Genomic DNA, 23,180 nt, shown 5'->3' on the forward strand with positions numbered 1-23,180 from the left:
TAGACATATAGACATATAAAAAAAAAGAATAAAAATATATATATATATATATATATATATATATATATATATATATATATGTGTGTGTGTTAATGATACATTTGTAGACTTTGACTACAAGAATCATATAAATCACTAATTCTATTATAAACTACAAACTAGAAATTAATTATTAAAAATATTTTAAAACAATAATTATATAATATATAATTTTTCAAATAAGTCTGTCTTTACATATACATCTATAAATCTAGAATAAATGTGTAGATTTTTGCCTACAAAAAGCATATAAATGACTAATTTTATTCAAAAACTACAAACTATATAACCTATTAACTAACTTTGTTATTATTATTAAAATGTTTTAATATATTATAATATAATTTTTTTTAAATAAGTCTGTCTGTAGATATACATTTATAAATCTAGAATAAATTAGTAGATTGACTACAAAAAGTCTATTAATAATATATAACTAATACCTAACATAACTAATTTTGTTCAAAACTTAAAAACATATGAACTTCATTCTGTTGTTATTATTATTAGTAGTAGTAGTAGTAGTAGTAGTATTAAAATGCTTTAATATTATAATTAGATAATATATCATTTGTTTTTCAAATAAGTCTGTCTGTAAATAAACATCTCTAAATCTATAATAACTTTGGAGAAGTTTGACTATAAAAACATTAATTTAAGCATTAATTCAGTTCAAAGACTACAAACTATAAAACTTACGAAATTATTAAATCTAGCACAATTATGTTCTGATCTAACAAAATTATGATATAAGATATTTTAGAGAAAAAAATTATTTTTTATTGAGGAAAATAAACAGATGTTTTTGACATGTAAATGTGTGTATTTTGGGAGTTAAACAAAAATCACCTTCTATGTAACTATTCCAAAACTTTTTAACTAAGACAAACCTCATCCCTCCAAAACTTTGATTTTGTTGCTACAAGAGCATGTGAAATCAAGTGTATTCGTACAGCTCATTCAGCTATAGTCGTGCAGTATTTTAGCAGGTTTATTATTTTACAGAAATGAATGCTGTTGAGTGAGAACATAGGCCAACAACAGGTTTTTGTATTGCTAGAATGAAATTAATAATTTCAAACCACCTTGTGGATAATGTCAAAGACATTCACTCTGCGTGCTTTTGACTAAACTGAGCCAGTTCAGTTTTTCAGGGTTTATTAATTTAGCTCTAGTGTGAGTGTGTCACAAGTGAACTTCAGCCCAGATGCTTACTGCACTGTCATCATGCTGGCCTCCACGGCTGACTCCACCCTCTCCTCGTCCTTGAACGCAGCCACGGACGCCAATCTCTCTGGATCAGGGGTGGACAGCAAGAGGACTTCCACATGGGCGGGGCCACAGGCGCCGTGAGCTTCCATGACAACTGGGATGGGATTGGGCGGAAAGAAGGTTGAAGAGACGAGGACGGTGCTTCGCAGACGGTTGAGTTCCTCCTCCATCTGCTTCTTCTCCTGAAGAATGGAGGCACGGTCCTCAGAAAGCGTTTCGATCAGGTCTTCAGGAAAACAACAAAACACAGCACAATGACCATGAGTGGTCCTTTTTTAACATTTATTGATTGCACTGACCATTTCGGTGAAGTACAGATGTTTGGAAAACAAGTGAAAATTTATTAAAATTGTATGAAAAAATAAAATGTTTTTATACCTTTATCTTTCTCTTGTTGCTGTGCCAAGTTTTTGAGCTTCTCGGTGAGATCACTGATGATTCTTTCTTTCTTTAGTTTCTCCCGGGTCAGAACAGTATTGAAGTTTGTCTAGAAGTGAACAGTACATTAAAACAAGAGATTTTAGGGTACATTTATAATACATTAAAGACATTTTAATAGGTTTTTAGATCAAAAATGTTACAATACCTACATTTTCAGCCAGTTCAGATTTTTAATTAATACTGATATGTGTGTTGAGTTTCATTCAATTCTAAGCATGTTATCTGCCTCAAAATCACCAGAAAAGAATATTCAAGTTTGACACGTTGCCATGGCAACAATATTTTAGATATCAATATCCCCTCAACAGCTTTACATCGGCCTTGTTTTTTTTTTCCCAGCTACAAATTATAATATTTTTCATACATTTTCTTTGCAAACAAATTACTAGGTTCTTACATTTTAATAATAGCTGGAAAATATACAGCTGCTATACAAATTCAATTAATTTGAATTATGCAAGTCCATGATAGCTATATTGAATACACACTTTTGCTGGAAAATAATGGCACACAATGGAAACAAATACTGTTTAACTTTAACTCCTCATCCAGTGTTGTATTATTATTAATGTCAGCCATTAATTTAGTCAGCCATTTAATATGAAGTCAGCTGGTTAGATATCTTACCTTGGTGACATTTAAATCCTCAAAAACATTTAATTGAATTTTTAATATTAATAAGTATAAAAAGACATGTACAGAATGTAAGATGCCAACTTTTGAATTGCAATGGCAAAAAAACATCAGCTTTATTCACTACTTGTAGTCCAGATTCTTTATATTGCTAACCTGCTGCTCAGCAATGAGCGAGGTCTTCAGGTTCTGCATCTCCTCGTTCTTTGTGCGTTCCAGGAGCTCTAGTTTGACCAGGAGCGATGCCCTTTCCTCGGTCCACTGGCCACTGTCCAGTGACAATGCAGCACTGGTTTCCATACCAGTCTCTGTATTTTCTACAGTAGGTCCCACTCTGAAACACAGAAGCAGGTGTGAGAATTGACCTCACCATACTGGAGATCAACCTGACTTTGCATTAATTACTTCAGAGCAGTCATTTAGCTGATGCTTCCTTCTAAAACACAATGCTAATTCATAAGCTGAGCAAGTTGTTAGATTCTGAAGAACCTTTCTTGCATGTTGTGCAATGATTAATTATTGAATATAAGACAGGAATATGTGTTAATGAAGTAAACAGCAACAATTTAGTCTCTTTCTAGAGCTCAATAGGGGTTCATTGTTTGCTTCTTGCAGGGTTTGAACCTGCAACCTTTTATTACTAGCTTAGAGTTTTAACCACTTGGCAAAACCCAGTTTTTCTGAAGTGTTAAAACAGTCACCAGAATAAATAAATAAATAAATATTCAAAAACCTCCAATTTATTGGGATTGGTGTAAGACTTGAACACAAATCTGTTTTCTGTTTTTAATTAATCCCTATTTTACAGGCACATGTAACAGGGTTATCAAATTTCTAGCTAATTTCTACTTAAGAAATGTTTTAATGAAACGGTTCACAGTTTTTGTTGGTTCTTTTTGATGTGCTAATTATTCACAAGAGTGAATGAAATCAGAAAGAGTAAGTGAATGCATGTAGCTTGTGTGTGTTTTCGGTTTTTAATTAACAGTAAAGTTAGAGGTAGAAGCTTTCATTTTAATGGACTAGAGCATCATTGTTTCAGTGTAATTTCATTTGTGTCCTCGGCAGATGCTTCTCTCACACAAAAGTGTAAGATTTATTGAGTTTTTCATGACTAAATCATCAAGAAACTGGGGTTATTATCAAACAAACCAACAGAAATAACAAAACCACATTAAAAACAATTTTTTGTACTCGATTTTGCAAAACTCCCTGAAACAATACTAAGATGTTGTGGGTGTTTGCTATGGGATTGTTAATGTTCTGGGCGCTTGCCCAAGTCAAAAGAGCTCATCCAAAAATTCACCAGTTTGGTGTCAAAAAGATTTTCTTTTTCAAATAAATTAATATTTTTCAGCATCAAATCAGCATATTAGAATGATTTCTGAAGGATCATGTGACACTGATGACTGGAGTAATGATGCTGAAAATTCAACTTTGCCATTACAGGAATATATTATATTGAAAATATCTTTAAGTGTGTATTTCTTTCTTTCTTTACAACAGACTGTTAAATTATTGTTAATATGTCTGTTATTCCTCCTTCCCTGATTGTTTGTTTAAATATTTTCAAATAGAGATAACTGCATCTTTTTTTCATCCACCAGCCAAAATGTGCAACTTTGGATATATAGATACTGTCTAAGGCCTAAGGTGGACTGAACACCTAGGTTAATATTTAAAAGGAAAGTTTATCCAAAAAATGAAAATTCTGTCGTTATTTACTCACGTCATTCCAAACCTGTGTGAATAACTTTTTACCATGGAACACAAAAGAATTAACATTGGGCTCCATTGACTTTCATTATAAAAACTAAAACATTTTTCAAAATATCTTCTGTTTCACAGCCACACCAATTGCTAGCAATTAAGCACCATTTATAATTTAACAGCTGTGCGCTTTAAATCTGAATCTTAGAATGATTTTTGTGGGAACGTCTGATTAGAAAACTTGCATTTACTTACGTGTCAGTGGATTGTCTGTCTTTGAGCTGATTTTCAAGTAGCTCAATTTGTCCTAACAGTCTTGTCTCAGTCTCCTCTTTTTGGAGTTGAAAGTCTCTTAAGGCCTCTTGTAATGCAGCTTTGACTGCCTCCTCTTTCTCCTTCTCCGCTCTCTGCAGGGCCTCCACCCTCTCCCGCTCCATTCTTCCCAATAGTAGTGAGTTTTCTGCCTGCAGGTCTCCGATAACAGTCTTAAGCTCTTGCTCTTTCTCCTGGAAAGCCCTCTGCTCATCCTCCTTTTCCCTCTGTAAGGCATCAAACTGGTCCTGGAGATCGCGCTGGATCTTCTGGACTAGTTCTTCGCAGTCTTTCTCCGCCTCCTGCGACTTCTGCTTGAGTGCTGAATACTCTTGGCGGAGCACGGTGTTCTCCTCTTCATGCCGATCCACGAGTTCAGAGATGCAGTGGTCCTTCTCCAACCGCATGAGCGCTCGGAGCTCGGCCAGGCCCACCTCGTAGTCTTCGTTCTTCTGCTGGAGCTGCTGGTTCAACATATCAATCTGCGATTGCAAGGTGGCTGTTTGGGTAGTAAGCTCCGCTCTCAACACCTCCTCTTGGGTACTTTTGGCCTCCTCGTACTGGAGTCCCATGTCCTCCATTTCGGCCTCTTTAAGAGCCATCTCCACTTCCAGTTTGCAGCGGGCATCTGCAAGTTCTGTGATGCGAGCCTCCAAGTCTTTCAAGCGTCCCTCGCGTTCCTTGAGTTCAGCAAAATGGGAATCCACCAGATCTCTTAGCTTCAACAGGTTCTTCTGGACAAGTTTGTCAAGTGCACTTTCTTTTTCCAATCTGAGAGATTCCAGCTCTGCTTCATGTTGTTGTTTCAACCGTGCCTCCAGTTCCTGAAGGTGCACCTTCTCTGCCTTCTCCATCTCCTGTCTGATTTTCTGTTGGCTGTGCTCGATCTCAAAGTGAAGGTTCTCCAGCTGCCCAGCGAGTTCGTCCTTGGACAGCAATGTAGCTTTCAGTTCTTCACTTTGCTTCAAGATCTTCTCCTCAAGGTCCTGCACAGTTTGCTTGTGAAGATCTTGAAGTTCTTGCATAGAGTGTTCCCTCTCACTCTCCAGCTGGGATATTTCCTTCTCCTTGCGCTCCACGAGCCCCTCCAATTCTAGCATTGCTCTCTGGACATCTCGAACAATCTTCCGATTGCCTTCAAACTCTTCCGTGAGAGTTTGTATCTGCTTTTCATGATCGTCCTTTAAATTCTGGAGATTGGTTTGTTGCATTTCTCTCAGCTCCTCCTCGTGACAGTATCTGACACTGTTGAGTGTGTTTCGGACCTCAATGGTCATTGTTTTCAGGGCTAATCCAAAGTCTCTTTGCTCTTTCAGAACAAGACCTCGAAAGTGATAAAAGTCTTCTTTAACTTTCCTCAAATTGTTCTGGGACTCTTCCGCAGCAGAACGGTACCTGTCTGATGACAGCTTGAGTACTGCAATCTTTGAATTTTCCTTCTCAAGTGTAGTAGTGTCCTGTATACGCTTACTATCGATTGCATTAATGACAGAGGAGTAAAGAGACTCCACCATCATCTCTGGGCTTGTGGGATCACTTATGGGATTAGGTGACATCAAGTTCTCAATAACAAACTCATTAACTGCTGACATGAAATCCGACTCAGGACTTTCTGCCAACGAGTCCAAGTCCAACGAGCCTTGCTGTAATACAGGATCCATATTGGGATGCCCAATGGTTTCAAAGTCAAAAGTCTGGGCATCTATGCTGTCAGGTGATAGGTCTTCCAAGTGACCAGGAAGCGCCAGGGGTTGGCAGTCCGGTGCTTTTAAACTGAGAGTGGACAAAGTTTTGGTGGACAAAGTTTTGGTGGAGGTAGAGGTGATTTCAGTTGTGCTTTCAGATCTGGGTGTTAATGCGCTGAATCTTTGAGCACTCTGGCTACAGGAAAACTATAAGGCCAATGCAACAAGTTAAAATCATATGGGAAATGACATTGCTATAAAAGTCAAACTAGACCATATAAATCTGTTATGTTGCAATGTATCGGAAGTAATGACAGATCTTGCATACATCACTTGCCATTGCTTGGATTAGTCACATTAAGATCAACAAAACTAATTTAGAAAACAGATAAGGTGAATTTCAATTTCATCTTTACAGGTTAATAACATCCAATATTTCAAACACTTAGCAACAAGTTATAAAAATTAAATTACTGTGAAGTGTGAACACAAAGTACCCTTTGTTCATTTAGTAGGTCTGTGATAGTTTGTGACATCTCGTCCACACTCTGCGCAGCCTGAACCAGCTGATGAAGAAACGCAACATGCTGGTTAAGAGGCTCAAAGTCACATAGTGTTGGGACCCTGATGAAGAAAACAGGCAACAGACCATCATCTAGGGGGTATTTAGCCATAATATAAAGGTTAATGGCTCAAAAAAGCACAAGAAAATCAGTTTTGCATTGAGAAGTTACGGTAGAAATGTGTGTATTGTGACCGGGTAAGAGGCATTTACCTGAGGTAAGGCTGAACCTCGGAAGGACAACAGGACTTGAGATACTGCAGGTCACTCGGGGAAATATCTGGAAGCTCAAAGTCAAACTTTCGAGGTTTTCGGGTCTAAACACAAAAACAAAAAAAGATTCATTAATGGTGTAATATTGAAATATCCTCAAATTCCATGTAGGAATTCTAAAAGGTAAAAACACACGTTCATAGACTCACGCAAAACGAAGAGGGTGGCCATGAGTCCAGTCCTCGAAATAACCGGTTTCTGAGGAACGATTTCCCTGAGACAAACAAAAGCAGTGTTTTCAAAGCAATCTGGCACTCAGGTGTCCATGTTTGTACCCAAACTAAAAGAAACCATATACAATATGAAGAATAAAGAGAATAAACTTACTGAAGAGCTTCCCAAAGCATTCCCTTTTTACTTTTTCTGCCTCATAGAGGTTTTTTCCATCTTTCACAAGAGCATTGGCCCACTGGAAGAAAAAATAAATAAAACATTAAAACAAATTAAAACACAAATAAAACAGTCAGCCCAGATATTTTTTTGACAAACAATAATTAAATGTGCAGAAATTTTATAAAAACAAAATAAATATCATTCACTCACTCTCTGGTCAAATCACTTCTGGTCACATCTGCATCTCTATAGAATATGAATTAATGTAGCTAAATCTTACTTGTCTGTAGTGTCCTATAAACATTTTGCGTCTGACCACCTCCACTACGGCGAGACAGTACATCTGTGGCACAGTGCTGAGCGCCTCCACCACCCGCACGCGCTCCAACAGCTCCGTCAGCAGCCTCAGGAGAGCCTGCAGCTTCTCTCCATCCTGATCAGCGTGAAGCATCACGTAGCAGCACCATCTGATGGAGGAGACACCACAGTGCAGTTAGGAAACGCTTACAATTCACCTTAAATATGTATCATAGCTCTATGGATTCAAAATAGCCTAAATCATAGCCCAAACTACTTTATGTTCAAGCCAAGTTTTAGGGTTGTCCACGAAGAAGGAAGAAGAAAAACACTGCTCTTACTTGAGACGAACTTGAAGGTTGTTGGCGAGCTCCTGTTTGGCAGTGGTACACTTCTGCTTGATGTCTAGTAGCTTCCTGTGATTGGTCAGCATGATCATCAGCTGGTTGGCGTGACTCAGACACAGGTCAGGCAGCACCGAGGTGTCCTTCAGGTTTTCAGCCCTCTTCTGATTGGCAAGAAATCCCTAGTAGAAGGCAAAGGAGAACTCATGAGGAAGAGTGTTTTGAAAAACTTGTGTTTTGCACAGCTTTGTAATATATTCAAACATTAGAAACATGTGGAAGAAGTTTATTGTTTTGTCGATCTGCCTCAATGTAATACAGGTTTATATAGAGGCTGTTATTGAAGGATGGAGTAGCGCCAAATATTAGACCTCACAGTAAACCCACAAAAAGTAAGTGTTGCAACCTACATTTGAAGAGGTTAACCAATCATATATACACATCCTAAAGTCACAGTAGCAAAAAACAAAGGTTGGAAAATGGCTATAAACTATAGGGGGGGGATTAAATACACTAATGTAGAATATGTCCCCTCTAGGCTGTTTTATGCTGACTATAAAAATGAGAGTTGCTTACCTGAGCAAGTTCCTGCTGTTCATTGACCAACCGTTTACAGCTTGCTATCATTTGGTCAAGAGCATACAATCTGTCTTCAAGTCCTTTGATGGCCTTCATGTTATGATTATCCAATTTGGTAATCGTCTCGCGGCAATCAGATAGAAAGGGTTGGATAATTCGTGGGTCGAGCTGGAAGCATAAAGAATCTATCTAAATTAGAGTGATCATGGACAGTAAAACAGTTCATTGGGAGTGTCCTGTGAATGAGAAGATTATGTACACTACTGTTCAAAACTTTGGGGTTGGTTAGATTTGTTTTATATTTATGGGGGAAAAAAGGGTCTCTAATTCTCATCAAGGGTGGATTTGTATTATCAAATATTTTGTGAAATATTATTACAATTTAAAATTACTATTTTCCATTTCAAAATATTACAAAATTTTATTTATTTCTGTGATGCAAAGCTGAATTTTCAGCACCATTACTCCAGTCTTCAGTGTTAATGTTACATGATCCTTCAGAAATCTTTCTTATATGCTGATTTGCTGCTCAAGAAACATTTATTATTATTATTATACATGTTGAAAATTCTTATATATTTGAAACGTATTATAACTATATATGTATTTATAATATGTTTACTGTTATTTTGATCAATTTAATGCACATTTACTTGAGTTAGTTCACCCAAAAATTTTTATTCTGTCATTAATTACTCACCCTCATGTTGTTCCAAACCCGTAAGACCTTCGTTCATCTTCGGAACACAATTTAAGATATTTTTGATGAAATCTGAGGGCTCTCTGACCCTCCCATAGACAGCAAGGTAACTACCACGTTCAAGGTCCAGAAAAGTACCAAGATGATCGACAAAGTAGTCCATGTGAGATCAGTGGTTCAACTGTAAAGTTACGAAGCTACGAGAATACTTTTTTGCACAAAGAAAACAAAAATAACAACTTTATTCCACATTTTCTTCTTTACTGCGTCACTTTGGACGTGCGTTCACGACAGTATTATGAAGCGAGTGTGTGGCGGCACCGGCGCTGACCCAGATGCGGCGTCATACTGTTGTGAACGCTCATCCACACTGATGTCACACGGACTACTTTGTTGATCATCTTGGTACTTTTCTGAACCTTGAACGTGGTAGTTACCTTACTGTCTATGGGAGGGTCAGAGAGCCCTCATATTTCATAAAAAATATCCTAAACCCGTAAAAATGTCTCACAAGGGTGAGTAATTAATGACAGAATTTTTAAAATTTTTTAAACATTAGTGGATGTTGCAGCCATAGTATATGGTTATTTTTTATGGAAATGAAACAAAACATGGTTTATATTTTAATACCAATTAGGTAATGCTTATATTTGGATAATCCAGTGAATTAAATAGGTTAACCTTTTCTTTTTTTTTTTTCCTTTCTATTAGGAACTTGATGGAGGCAAACCAAACATAAGAAGATTATTCATAACAAATGAATGATAAGTCTGACTTGAGCCCAAAAACACTGTCACATTACATAATCGTGCTTGAACTGGGGGGAAAAAAGCCTTAAAACACTAAATCTGATTAGATATTTGAGGATATTGTAAAATATGACATCGCATGAGTTGAATCCTATATTTTTCTTATAGCATGTTATTATGCTATAGTTGAAATGTTGCTTCTCACACAACTAAATTCTGCATCACGTTACACAGGTTTTTATTGTCTTACTGATCTCAGACTCTGTATTTTAGCATTAATCTATGTCTCTTTGTTATATAAGCAACTTAAAGCATTCCTGCTTACTAATAGCTGTGTAAATATATGTAATCTGATATTAAAGGTGTCATATGATGCAATTAACAGTATTTGAAAAATAATGTTTTTTTTTAACATTAAAGCATGTCAACATATTCTGTTACACCAAATACACAAAATAATGATAATTAAAAAAGCATCATATGACCCCTTTAATAGTATAGCAAAATCTCTACTGTGTGACACACCTCTACAGTCACATCATCATAATGCCCATTACTGTCTAGCTCAAAACAATATAATGGTTGCCACAGGTTTACAGACTGATTCATGTTTTTAACCAAAACATTTCCTTCCCAATGACTCGCCTATTACTCACCCTGTTGATTGAGTCAAAACACTTCCTCACTACTGACTCCACATCGTTAGGTCTGTCCTGAACGTTGATCCAATCCAAGAGCGTGACATTGAAAGAGGGTGTGGCTCCCCTCTCCGGAGACTCCTCCTCTTCCTCTAGAGCTGCTTTTAGACAACAGCTGCTCTTCAGTCTGTCCTGAGGAGAGAAGGATGCCTGGGACGACGCTTCCCCTGAAGCAGAGACCGGCGAGGGTGACTTCCGATTCTTATGGCTGTCAGCGGGACAGAGGATAGCGGACTGGGTGGATGTTTCTCCTACTTCATCCTCATTCTCGTCTTCATCTGTGGTTCTCGGGTGAGGGGAGCTGGACTTCTCCAAGCTTTCTCTGTAGCTCTGCCGAGTCAAACACTCAAGCAGTGGAATCTTCGCCATGACTGAGACAGCAGTGCCAAGCCTAATGAATTAACATTAATATTAGTGATCTCTATTCACACAATACACGGCCGTTCAAAAGTTTAGGGTCAGTTTATTCATTTATTATTCAGCAAAGACACATTAAATTGATCAAATGTGTCAGTAAAACATTTATAATGTTAAAAAAGACATCTTTTTCAAATAAATGCTGTTCTTTTGAAATTTCTATGAACAAAAAAAATCTTGAAAGAAAATGTATCCTGGTTTCCACAAAAATATTAAGCAATATTTAATCATTTTTAACATTGATAATGAGAAGAAAAGTTTCTTGAGCAGCAAATTGGCATATTAAATTGATTTCTGAAGGATCACGTGACTCTGAAGACTGGAGTAATGATACTGAAAATTCAGCTTTGCATCACAGGAATAAATTACATTTTAAAATATATTCGAGAAGAAAATAGTTCTTTTAAATTGTAAAAATATTTTATAATATTACGGTTTTTACTGTATTTTTGATCAAATAAATCCAGCTCTGGTGAGCATAAGAGACTTCTTTCAAAAACATTTTTAAAAATCTTAACCTCAAACTATTGAATGGCAGTGAAAAAGAAAGAAAGAAAGAAAGAAAGACATACTTTGTCAGTTTTAATTTGATGTCTTCAAAATCCTGTTGGTAATTTGTATAAGCAGTGTCGAATTTCATGAGGAGTTTTTGATAGGATAGGGTGCAATCATCCAGGTTAGCCATGATGGCCGCCCATCCCTGGTGCTGAAGGTGTTCATCATGGACCAGACGCTCACAGAACAAGCAAAGCTTCTCGGCAACCTCAAACATTTCCTAAAAAAGGGCATAACACAGGGTCATTTGCATACAAATGTAAGAAACCCTTCCATCTAAGCCTCTGTCATTTACAAGAGAGCTTTGAGTGTATTTGCATTGATGCTCTCAAATGTACATGACGCTCAAACCTTACATAAAAATCATTGATATAACACAGTGTGGATGAGCATAGATGTGTAAAACTGAGTAAATCTAAGACAGAGGTTGGTCATTAGGTCAGAACAGAAGTTGGCCTGTACCTCAGCCAGTTGAGTGCGGGAAGCGACGGTGTGAAAGACGGCAGGCATCATGAGTGACTCCTCCACCTTCAGCTCCATCTCATTCTCTATGGAGAAGGTCGTTTTGGGGATGGTTGGAGCTCGGTCAGACAGGATCATCTCTTTGTTGAATAAGAAGATCGGGTTGGTGTCCTGAGGCAGCCAGAGACAAAATTCAATTGCCATTTAGTAATCATGTTACTCAAGATCCTCAATATTTCAGGGTTAATTTAAATGCACAGAAAGCTATTCAAATAATACAATTATTATATGCACTGCTTATTTGTGATTTTCATGTCAAACATGTTAGCAGTGCTAAAGTACTTTGCAGCAATTATTACATATGTGGCTATATAACTGATATATAATAACTATTATTACTCTCTAAACAAATGTTGAAAAGCAAAAATGCTGTTTGGGTGTTTTATTTTGCTTGTTACTCACCGTTCCGGCACTGTAGCTGCACACGCGCCTCTCTGCCACCATACACTCCCCTCCGTTGACCACCAGCACCTGGTGCTGGACTGCAATTTTATATTTGGCCTGAATGGCATGTTTAAGGTCCAAAACACTATAAAGGGCATAAAGCACAATGCATTTTAGTAACCCAGTCAAACAAATCAGGACTCAATTTACAAACAAATCTGCAGACAAACAGAATACAGAAACGACTGATGGAATTCAGACTTTCAGACGTATATAATATAATAATAATAATTTACATTTGCACCTTACCCATCATAGGATTATACAGGTATTTACACTGGAATAATGTAATTAATAAATTAGTATGTTGCATCTCTAAGTATCACCTATATTATATATTACATATTATATTATTCGATATAATGCAGTTTCTCATGAATATGTAAATATATGTATGTATGTAAACTTATGTAAATTAAGACCAATTTAAAGTCAAACTCATTCAGCTAATTTCAGGATGTTTGAAGACAAAAATAAACATTACTGTAAGGTGTTCATATTTATTTAGCCATTTTTGTTAATGTTAGTTTCTAGAAGTTAACATCAAAGGTCGCAATGATTACATATGAAACAAAGTAACATTAACAACTACTAGACAAAAATTATAGTTCCATGTCAGTTCATGATATCTCATACATTAACTATGATAAACAATGTCAAGAAGTTATTCACACACACACACACACACACACACACACACACACAATATGTTCTGTAAAACAGCACAACCTAATGTAACTTCTTCACATAAGGTGGAAACAAATTAGGCCTTAAACATTCACTTTTTCTTAAAAACTGGAAATTCTCTTACGTTTGGACAGCAAGTTCAGTGTCAAATGTCAATGTGCTTCCGTTGTTGACTTGAAACACATACAACTTCATGTTGAATTCTCCGCTGAGCCTGCCTCCAGCTTGATTTGTTCATCTAGTCAATTATGGCTGTCTGATTGAAAGTAAATGAAATGCACTTAATTCAAGTCAAGGTAACAACAAAACTTACTACTGATGATGAAGATTTCTGCTTTGATTAACATTTTAAGGCAAGACACCACAGGTGAATAGGGGATATACATAATGTAAATGTTATGTTTAACATAATGTTATGTTTAAATATGCAAGTGATGCATTGTGTAATTCTAAATACACTAACTTGCATACATTTCCAGAACAGAAATCGAATTAAGCCAATTTCAAAATTCTTGTTTCATATTGTTGACATATTAGAGTTGGTTTTTACAGAGGGCATTTTTGATATTGTTATTATCACTCCATAAATCAGAAATTATTGTCAACGGTCAGAAAAAATAAATACATTTTCTCATGTTTTTAGGAAATAAAGCAGGTGAATAATATATGAACAAACTTCTCTGTAACAACCTTGAGAATATAAATAGGAATAAAACTGTAAAGTTCAGTTATGCAAGTAGAGATTTCTGACTCACTACATGAGAAAAAAACTCATTTTGAAAAAAAAAAACAGCCTTTAAGGATGTGTATTGTAATTTAAATCTACAGACGCAAAAAGATCAAATATAATAAAAGAAAACACCTAAATGTGTATTTTGTATGTTTTCTTTCCACTAATCTGAAAGAAGGTATGGAATTTTTGTTGAGTATCATCTTTGATACAGCAGGCTTTTATGGCTGACATATTATGATATGGGAGGGGGGGAAACAGGCCAAACTGAGCAAAAATATGCAAATTGGTGCAGTTGCTGATATTTATATGGCCAAAAAAGTATGATGAAATTCTGATAGCTTATCATTTTAAACAATGAGATCTTTATAACTGTATAGCAGACTGATGACATAAAATGCATATAAATATTAGTCGTCAGAACATATAATGCAATGCAATACAATTATGATTGACAAAGGAACATTTCTTAAAAGCATAATGTATCATTTTTGATACATTTTCATTTATCTAAAAAAAAATTATGGAAATGTATGGATAATCAAGTAAAACTAAGTTACTTCAGTCTAGTAAGAATTCATCTTGAAATAATAACGGCAATATAAAAGTTATTCTTTACATTTAAATATGCAAATTGGTGCAGTTGCTGATATTTATATGGCCAAAAAAGTATGATGAAATTCTGATAGCTGATCATTTTAAACAATGAGATATTTATAACTGTATAGCAGACTGATGACATAAAATGCATATAAATATTAGTCGTCAGAACATATAATGCAATGCAATACAATTATGATTGACAAAGGAACATTCCTTAAAAGCATAATGTATCATTTTTGATACATTTTCATTTATCTCAAAAAAAATTATGGAAAAGAATGGATAATCAAGTAAAACTAAGTTACTTCAGTCTAGTAAGAGTTCATCTTGAAATAATAACGGCAATATAAAAGTTATTCTTTACATTTACTTTACTTCAGAAACAGATGGACATTAGAATTATACTAAAAGGTCTTTTGCATGATAAAAATATATAAACTATGGAATGTAGTAGATTGTGTACAACAAGTTTAAGCGTTTACATTTTGACCATTTCATTTTTAGAGGCCTTAGCAAAAGAGCCCAAAATCACAAAAATGACCAGTGCATAAAAAAAACAATGGTTTTGCCTGTAGTTTCTAGCCTTAATTAACTTCGAACTAAATGGGGTTAATAAATGGTTACACTTTAAAAGGCATTTAGAGACATTTGTACAAGCACACATAACCTAGAAACCATAACAGCCCTACTACATGACTGTTTCAGTAGATAACAAGCTGGAAAACCCCCAGATAACCGGCTAATCACAGTGATGAGGGACTTCATTCTTGGACAGATTATGACAAGAACATTGAATAAATCTCTGGGGTTGTTTGTACTCTATAATGTGGTTAGTTCTGTAAAACGGCACACAGGCCAGCATTACCATGTGTCCCAACAATGGGAATATTAAGGCTGAGTCATGTTGTTCCCTGTGGGTAAACACCATCAATACATGCTAAGAGACCCTTTGTACCCTAATTCCCCATGAACGGGTGTAAAACTTTGACAAGGATGCATTGTAGCAAATGTTATTATAGATACAAGGAATAAGGCGTGGATACCAGGAACAGCACATGGTTTGTGTAGCCCACATGGGTAACCAATATTGTTGTAATCGAATATAACGTGGACCACAATTTATATTAGTCTGTTTGTCACAACGTATAATGTGTCGAAATTGATTGACAGCTTTCCCCTGGGCTAAGCAGTCATAACTTGATCTTCTAAGTCAAAATATGATCTAAAATAGCTTGTTTTCTAAAACATTTCTGCAAAATAGGAGACTCCTGAAGGCTACAAGTCTTTGTTTAGTTGTTTGAAAGGCGCTGATCATTATTTAGGGAGGGTGACAGTACGTCCAAATTTCCCTAAACCCTCATCAATATCACATTACATGAGATCTAACCCACTAAACCCTGGTTCAACAACCTTAACCTGGTTTTGTTTACATTATCTAATTATAGTTTGTGGAAGAACTCCGTATTAGAGACCCAAACAGCCTCAAATTATCCGGTACTTGATTTTAAACTTCAACATATACAATATAAATCGCTTCAAATGTATCAGATAGTCTTACCTGAGCGGTCTTCAGTCCATTCTCTGTCCACACATCAATCATCATTAATATAAATTAATATAAGTATTTATTAATAATAAAAATATATATATATATATATAATTTATTTTTTTTATTATTTTATTTTTTTATAATGTGTATTCTGCCAAAATCAGCTGCCCCATCATCTTTCATCATCTTTCATTTATGGATTTGGCAGATGCTTTTATTCAAATTAATTTACATTGCATGAAAACCTTCCCTCGATGTTCTTTGTTTCCACTGCTGTCAAGTATAGAATGGAATTATGCTGTACAAAATGTTATTCTTTGGCTTAGTGTTCAGTTATAGGTTTAGGTGTACATGAACTTATCCAGGGACACTATTGACATTGGTTGAACATTTACATAACACCTTTATATAATACCAATATTAATGTGCATTGTCCAAATAAATAAATAAACAAACAAACAAATAAATAAATAAATAGTTTACTTACGTATAGTTAAACTAAAGTGTAGTTATTTATTTACTTGAATTCTCTCGATTCCTTTATCAGATTTCACATTGAAATTTCAAACCCATAGCCTTGATGTTGCAAACAGTCCACTGTTGGAGAAAATAAATGTTTCTGTTTATTTTCCCTAAATAATACATGCTATCAACCTGTAAATGCTAAACTCGTCTAGTTGCCAATTAGCTGCCAATTTATTTATCTATATTTAAATATATTTAAATCTTTACAACATGTGACACAAAGTACAGGGAGGTCACAGAAAAAAAAACAATTTGTAGGAATTTAATAAGCATATGGGGTAAATTAATGTTTTTTTTTTTACTTTTTACAACAGAAACACATAGAATAGCTTTTAGTTTTTAAAAAATCACTTATTTCATTTAGACTGACTGTTTAAATTGTCAGAAAGACATGAGGCTGAATATTATTAAATCTAGACATATTTAATAAGCATTTGGTCTTTTTTGGCCTTTAGGTCTTTTACTGAAAGCTGAAACCCATGATATTATATTATATTATATATTATTATATTATATATTGTCTGCTTTGTGCTTTAGGGGGCTTCTCGGTTAAAATTGGACAGAAGTAATTTTGATAATGATGAGGACCCGTGAACCATTGCTTTGTATTCTACACACCAAGAATGTGAACATTCATATAAATTATTATCTGCAATATGTTTCCTGATATGCTAACTACTCCAATACTGCAAACGCCTTTATATCTTGTGATGCAAATGAATGAGTTATCAGCAACAGTGTCAGTACAAATGCCATCTGTACAGCACTGTAACACAGGTAACAACTTGTTTGTGGTTAACAACTGTTACTTTTCTAGAGACTTTTTAGGTCAGTGTAGTTTCAAGTGTAACGGTATGAAAAGCATTTGAAATATTGGTAACAAATGCCTTGACGGTGTGAGTGGCTGAAACTCAGTTACCGTATGCAGCTATTTCAAGTCTTCATTGTCAGGTGCACAGACAAACAGACTGTACAGTGAAATTCCTACTTATATGTCCTCAAGATACTGCTGGATATAAAACAAGCAATTAACAAATACACAAATTGATGAATGAATGGAAGATACAATTGAAAATATGATTAATATGTAAAACTATATGCATACATTTTTCTGTACATTTATAATAACAAGAAAAAAAGAAAGGGAAAATGATAATTATGTCAAAACAACACAGAACCACACTGACTATCATTGACAGACAAAAAAAAAAAAAAAAACACTGAGATATTTTTCAACGTATATTCCACAAAAGTATTAAAATAGTTACTTGTTTGGACTGACATGAGGTTGAGTAATTTATACAAAATTGTCATTTCTTTGGTGAACTATCCATTAAACAGAAAGACAGATATATAGATGGATGGATGGATGGATGGATGGACAGGTAGATAAATAGACAGACAGACGAATAGACAGAAGGATGGATGGATGGACAGGTAGATAAATAGACAGACATACAAACAGATGGATAGACGGATGGATGGATGGAAAGGTAGATAAATAGACAGACAGACAAACAGATGGATAGATGGATGGATGGATGGATGGACAGGTAGATAAATAGACAGACAGACGAATAGACAGAAGGATGGATGGATGGACAGGTAGATAAATAGACAGACAGACGAATAGACAGAAGGATGGATGGATGGACAGGTAGATAAATAGACAGACAGACGAATAGACAGAAGGATGGATGGATGGACAGGTAGATAAATAGACAGACAGACGAATAGACAGAAGGATGGATGGATGGACAGGTAGATAAATAGACAGACAGACGAATAGACAGAAGGATGGATGGATGGACAGGTAGATAAATAGACAGACAGACGAATAGACAGAAGGATGGATGGATGGACAGGTAGATAAATAGACAGACAGACGAATAGACAGAAGGATGGATGGATGGACAGGTAGATAAATAGACAGACAGACGAATAGACAGAAGGATGGATGGATGGACAGGTAGATAAATAGACAGACAGACGAATAGACAGAAGGATGGATGGATGGACAGGTAGATAAATAGACAGACAGACGAATAGACAGAAGGATGGATGGATGGACAGGTAGATAAATAGACAGACAGACGAATAGACAGAAGGATGGATGGATGGACAGGTAGATAAATAGACAGACAGACGAATAGACAGAAGGATGGATGGATGGACAGGTAGATAAATAGACAGACAGACGAATAGACAGAAGGATGGATGGATGGACAGGTAGATAAATAGACAGACAGACGAATAGACAGAAGGATGGATGGATGGACAGGTAGATAAATAGACAGACAGACGAATAGACAGAAGGATGGATGGATGGACAGGTAGATAAATAGACAGACAGACGAATAGACAGAAGGATGGATGGATGGACAGGTAGATAAATAGACAGACAGACGAATAGACAGAAGGATGGATGGATGGACAGGTAGATAAATAGACAGACAGACGAATAGACAGAAGGATGGATGGATGGACAGGTAGATAAATAGACAGACATACAAACAGATGGATAGACGGATGGATGGATGGAAAGGTAGATAAATAGACAGACAGACAGACAAACAGATGGATGGATGGATGGATGGGCAAACAGACTGACAGATGGATAGATGGTGAGATGGACAGAAAGACAGATAGATGGATGGATGGATGGATGGATGGATGGAAAGGTAGATAAATAGACAGACAGACAGACAAACAGATGGATGGATGGATGGATGGGCAAACAGACTGACAGATGGATAGATGGTGAGAGATGGATGGAAAGGTAGATAAATAGACAGACAGACAGACAAACAGATGGATGGATGGATGGATGGGCAAACAGACTGACAGATGGATAGATTGTGAGACAGACAGAAAGACAGATAGATGGATGGATGGATGGATGGATGGACAGGTAGATAAATAGACAGACAGATAGACAGATGGATGGAAAGGTAGATAAATAGACAGACAGACAAACAGATGGATAGACGGATTGATGGATGGATGGGCAGGCTGTAATAAACTGACACACAGTGCTGAGCTGATTTCAGAAGCAATACTGTTGCATTAAGATGCTAGATTTGTTTCCACTAAAGTTTTTATATAGACAAATAATACAAGCCTGATAAATAATACCGAACACACATATATACCTTAAAAACAATAGATGGAGGACATTTTCTAGTAATGCACCTGAAAACGACAGTAATACAAATCTGACGAGATGCTTGGAATGTGGCGAGTCAGTTATTTCAAGAAAAACATACTATAATTGTAACTATGAGGAGTAGAGAGCATCAATAACGTTCTGGGCCATGTGCATATCTTTGGTAGTGTTACCTTATGACAGCTGTGTGATAAAAATGTCCTACTGTGATAAAAACATGTCCCACATGTGACCAACAGATGGAGACACACTACTTTGAATCGCTCTGAAATGAGTCACTTGCTCTCAGTGAAGCTTGCCAATCAATCTCTGGACAGATGTCTCCACTGGATTGCACCATTCTAGCTTGACAAATCTCATGTCCCCTCCCTCAGTTGCATCTAAAGAGATTAATCCCAAATATATTTCATAACCGGTACATTTGAATACAGAATCGTTTGAAAATTACCATAATCTTTCCCTCTGGATTAATCCAGGACTATTAATAAGGGCTACTGGCTATAACTTATTTCCTGGGTGACCCTTTAATGACAGTCAGCAGGGAGTTTAGGTCTTTTGATGAACTGCTTCATTTCAATATTTACATTCTGAAGCTTATGAAGCTCAAAGATGATGTAAAAAATGACTCCGAGATTTGAGTTCAAATAAGGCTGAAAAATGCTGAGTGCTTTATTGCCTGAATCTCATAAGTGTTGCATAACTTCTTGCATGATCAGTGCAATATCAGCATTTTTTAGTGGATGTTAAAACGCTGAAAGCCATAAGCAGTTTTTATCTAAGTCTCCTCTTAGATTCATCTGCACTGAATCTCCATTATCTTAATTAATAAAGTTTGGTGAATTTTATTCTCACTAGTTTCAAGTGGGAAATAATCTAACGCCGCAAGATTTCTCTCAAGATCAAAGTAAGTGTTCGTGATAAAATGGAATATGAATAAAGCCCACAGCATATCTTTTAAGTTCAGACATCTCAGACAACTTAGCTTACTTGCACATATACACACTGAGATGTTTGTGAATATTGCAGATTAGACACAAAATAATAAAATGGTCTCAGATGTCGAAATAACATCAAATTCTGAAAAAAATGTCATGTAAATTGAATCCTAAATTTTAATGCTCATTTTCAGTGAACTATCCAGTCTATATGACATATATTAAACTAATGTGTATAATATGAATCTTATGTTCTCTGTTATGTTGCTATGTACTCTCTGACTGAAGTATAATAATAAATAAGGGAATAGGAATTTTGAGGAACTTTATACCACAGACAGTGTAAGAAAATGTTGCTTCAGTTAAAAAAAAACTTCTCTATTAATCTTATCTGTGTGAATTGTTATTCAGATGTGTTAATAAAAAATGCTATTGTGATTTTCTGCCTAACTTTAACTTTTAGTTATCAGTTTTGAGGTAAACATTTATTGTCATCGTTTTTTTTTTTTGTCATATGTGCAGACTTCAGCTGTATAAGTCACAGAGCAAGTCTTTTGTGGTATAAAAAGTGGAAGAAAATGTCAACATGAAGCGGATTACAGCACAGACCCTGTGGAAGTGAGATGCAGAGATTGTGTCGATTCTAATCACATTACAAAATGATACCTAACAAGTGACTCAATGGGGCCATTCAACAAAACAGTGTGAGAAGCGATCTCCCCAAAGCCAGGGAAGAAATAATCGATACTGGCAGTATTAGGCGGTTAAACTGCAACATCTTGGTTATTTACCCATTCAATGGTTATTTAATGCTTCAAAAGTTTAAAAATCACTTTATCCTTGGGATTTTCCTGTTTAAAAAAACATGAATATGGCATCATGCTTTTTGAACCTATAGCCCTACACTACACCATGTTATTTGAGCAGAACCATATATTGAATCATTAACATAAAATGAAAATACCATGATAAATGAATACAGCAATCATTCAGAATCATGGTATTCATCTGATATCATGGTAACATAATTAAATATTTAAAAAAATTGAGTGCAGTGTTTAGCAAATGAATCATGTTGTTGTTTTAATTAATTTACTGATTTATGATTATTGTTTTTGCTTTGGTTAGCTATATGTAATTTTGTCTTGTGAGGTGTATGTTTGTGAAACTTTACGGGAATTTTTTTGTACGGTCATCTTGGCCTGGACTCCCTGGAAGAAGAGATTTCTTTTATCTCAATGGGACCTTCCTGGAAAAATAAAGGATAAAAAAACATCACAGTACTTTAAAGCAAGGGTGAATCTTGTTAGAATAAATGCTAGAGAATGCCCTGATACTGCATTTACAGTGGACAGACACATCTTTATTTGAAGTAAACCCAGCAATAACTCTGTCAAGCCTGAGATGTAATGTGTATTATAGCTAGGCTACTGTAAATGTGGAAGTGAGATGCAGAGATTGTGTCGATTCTAATCACATTACAAAATGATACCTAACAAGTGACTCAATGGGGCCATTCAACAAAACAGTGTGAGAAGCGATCTCCCCAAAGCCAGGGAAGAAATAATCGATACTGGCAGTATTAGGCGGTTAAACTGCAACATCTTGGTTATTTACCCATTCAATGGTTATTTAATGCTTCAAAAGTTTAAAAATCACTTTATCCTTGGGATTTTCCTGTTTAAAAAAACATGAATATGGCATCATGCTTTTTGAACCTATAGCCCTACACTACACCATGTTATTTGAGCAGAACCATATATTGTATCATTAACATAAAATGAAAATACCATGATAAATGAATACAGCAATCATTCAGAATCATGGTATTCATCTGATATCATGGTAACATAATTAAATATTTTAAAAAATTGAGTGCAGTGTTTAGCAAATGAATCATGTTGTTGTTTTAATTAATTTACTGATTTATGATTATTGTTTTTGCTTTGGTTAGCTATATGTAATTTTGTCTTGTGAGGTGTATGTTTGTGAAACTTTACGGGAATTTTTTTGTACGGTCATCTTGGCCTGGACTCCCTGGAAGAAGAGATTTCTTTTATCTCAATGGGACCTTCCTGGAAAAATAAAGGATAAAAAAACATCACAGTACTTTAAAGCAAGGGTGAATCTTGTTAGAATAAATGCTAGAGAATGCCCTGATACTGCATTTACAGTGGACAGACACATCTTTATTTGAAGTAAACCCAGCAATAACTCTGTCAAGCCTGAGATGTAATGTGTATTATAGCTAGGCTACTGTAAATTATGGTCTTTTGATATTGCTAAGGCTGTAACCCTCGATCAGAAACGGCAGTCACTGATTACTTGTTGTGTGTGTCAGTGAAGGACTGAACAATTATAAGCATTAAACTGTCAAAAAAAAAATCTGGTTACATAATACTGAAGCATCAATCGCTGTA

The 23,180-nt window shown here is 35.6% G+C and overlaps 1 protein-coding gene across 2 annotated transcripts in view; it reads right to left on the minus strand.

Moving 5' to 3' along the window:
* LOC107554713 (RB1-inducible coiled-coil protein 1-like) overlaps positions 1 to 16,181 on the minus strand; it is a 20,160-nt gene extending 3,979 nt beyond the window's left edge. For both annotated transcript variants that reach the window (XM_016237317.1, XM_016237307.1), the window contains exons 1-17: positions 16,144 to 16,181; positions 13,377 to 13,508; positions 12,524 to 12,650; positions 12,062 to 12,232; positions 11,617 to 11,819; positions 10,586 to 11,018; positions 8,478 to 8,648; positions 7,899 to 8,083; positions 7,541 to 7,727; positions 7,255 to 7,336; positions 7,077 to 7,141; positions 6,868 to 6,971; positions 6,590 to 6,716; positions 4,351 to 6,299; positions 2,542 to 2,719; positions 1,690 to 1,798; positions 1,255 to 1,537 (exon numbers count right to left, since the gene is read on the minus strand). In XM_016237317.1, the coding sequence (XP_016092803.1) occupies positions 1,255 to 1,537; positions 1,690 to 1,798; positions 2,542 to 2,719; positions 4,351 to 6,299; positions 6,590 to 6,716; positions 6,868 to 6,971; positions 7,077 to 7,141; positions 7,255 to 7,336; positions 7,541 to 7,727; positions 7,899 to 8,083; positions 8,478 to 8,648; positions 10,586 to 11,018; positions 11,617 to 11,819; positions 12,062 to 12,232; positions 12,524 to 12,650; positions 13,377 to 13,447 (4,445 nt within the window). In that variant the 5' untranslated portion in view covers positions 13,448 to 13,508; positions 16,144 to 16,181. The remainder of the gene's footprint in view (positions 1 to 1,254; positions 1,538 to 1,689; positions 1,799 to 2,541; positions 2,720 to 4,350; positions 6,300 to 6,589; positions 6,717 to 6,867; positions 6,972 to 7,076; positions 7,142 to 7,254; positions 7,337 to 7,540; positions 7,728 to 7,898; positions 8,084 to 8,477; positions 8,649 to 10,585; positions 11,019 to 11,616; positions 11,820 to 12,061; positions 12,233 to 12,523; positions 12,651 to 13,376; positions 13,509 to 16,143) is intronic.
* Positions 16,182 to 23,180: the final 6,999 nt, after the last annotated feature.

Source organism: Sinocyclocheilus grahami, unplaced genomic scaffold (genome assembly GCF_001515645.1).
Source record: "Sinocyclocheilus grahami isolate Dianchi unplaced genomic scaffold, SAMN03320097.WGS_v1.1 scaffold19.1, whole genome shotgun sequence".
Taxonomy (NCBI): Eukaryota; Metazoa; Chordata; class Actinopteri; order Cypriniformes; family Cyprinidae; genus Sinocyclocheilus; species Sinocyclocheilus grahami.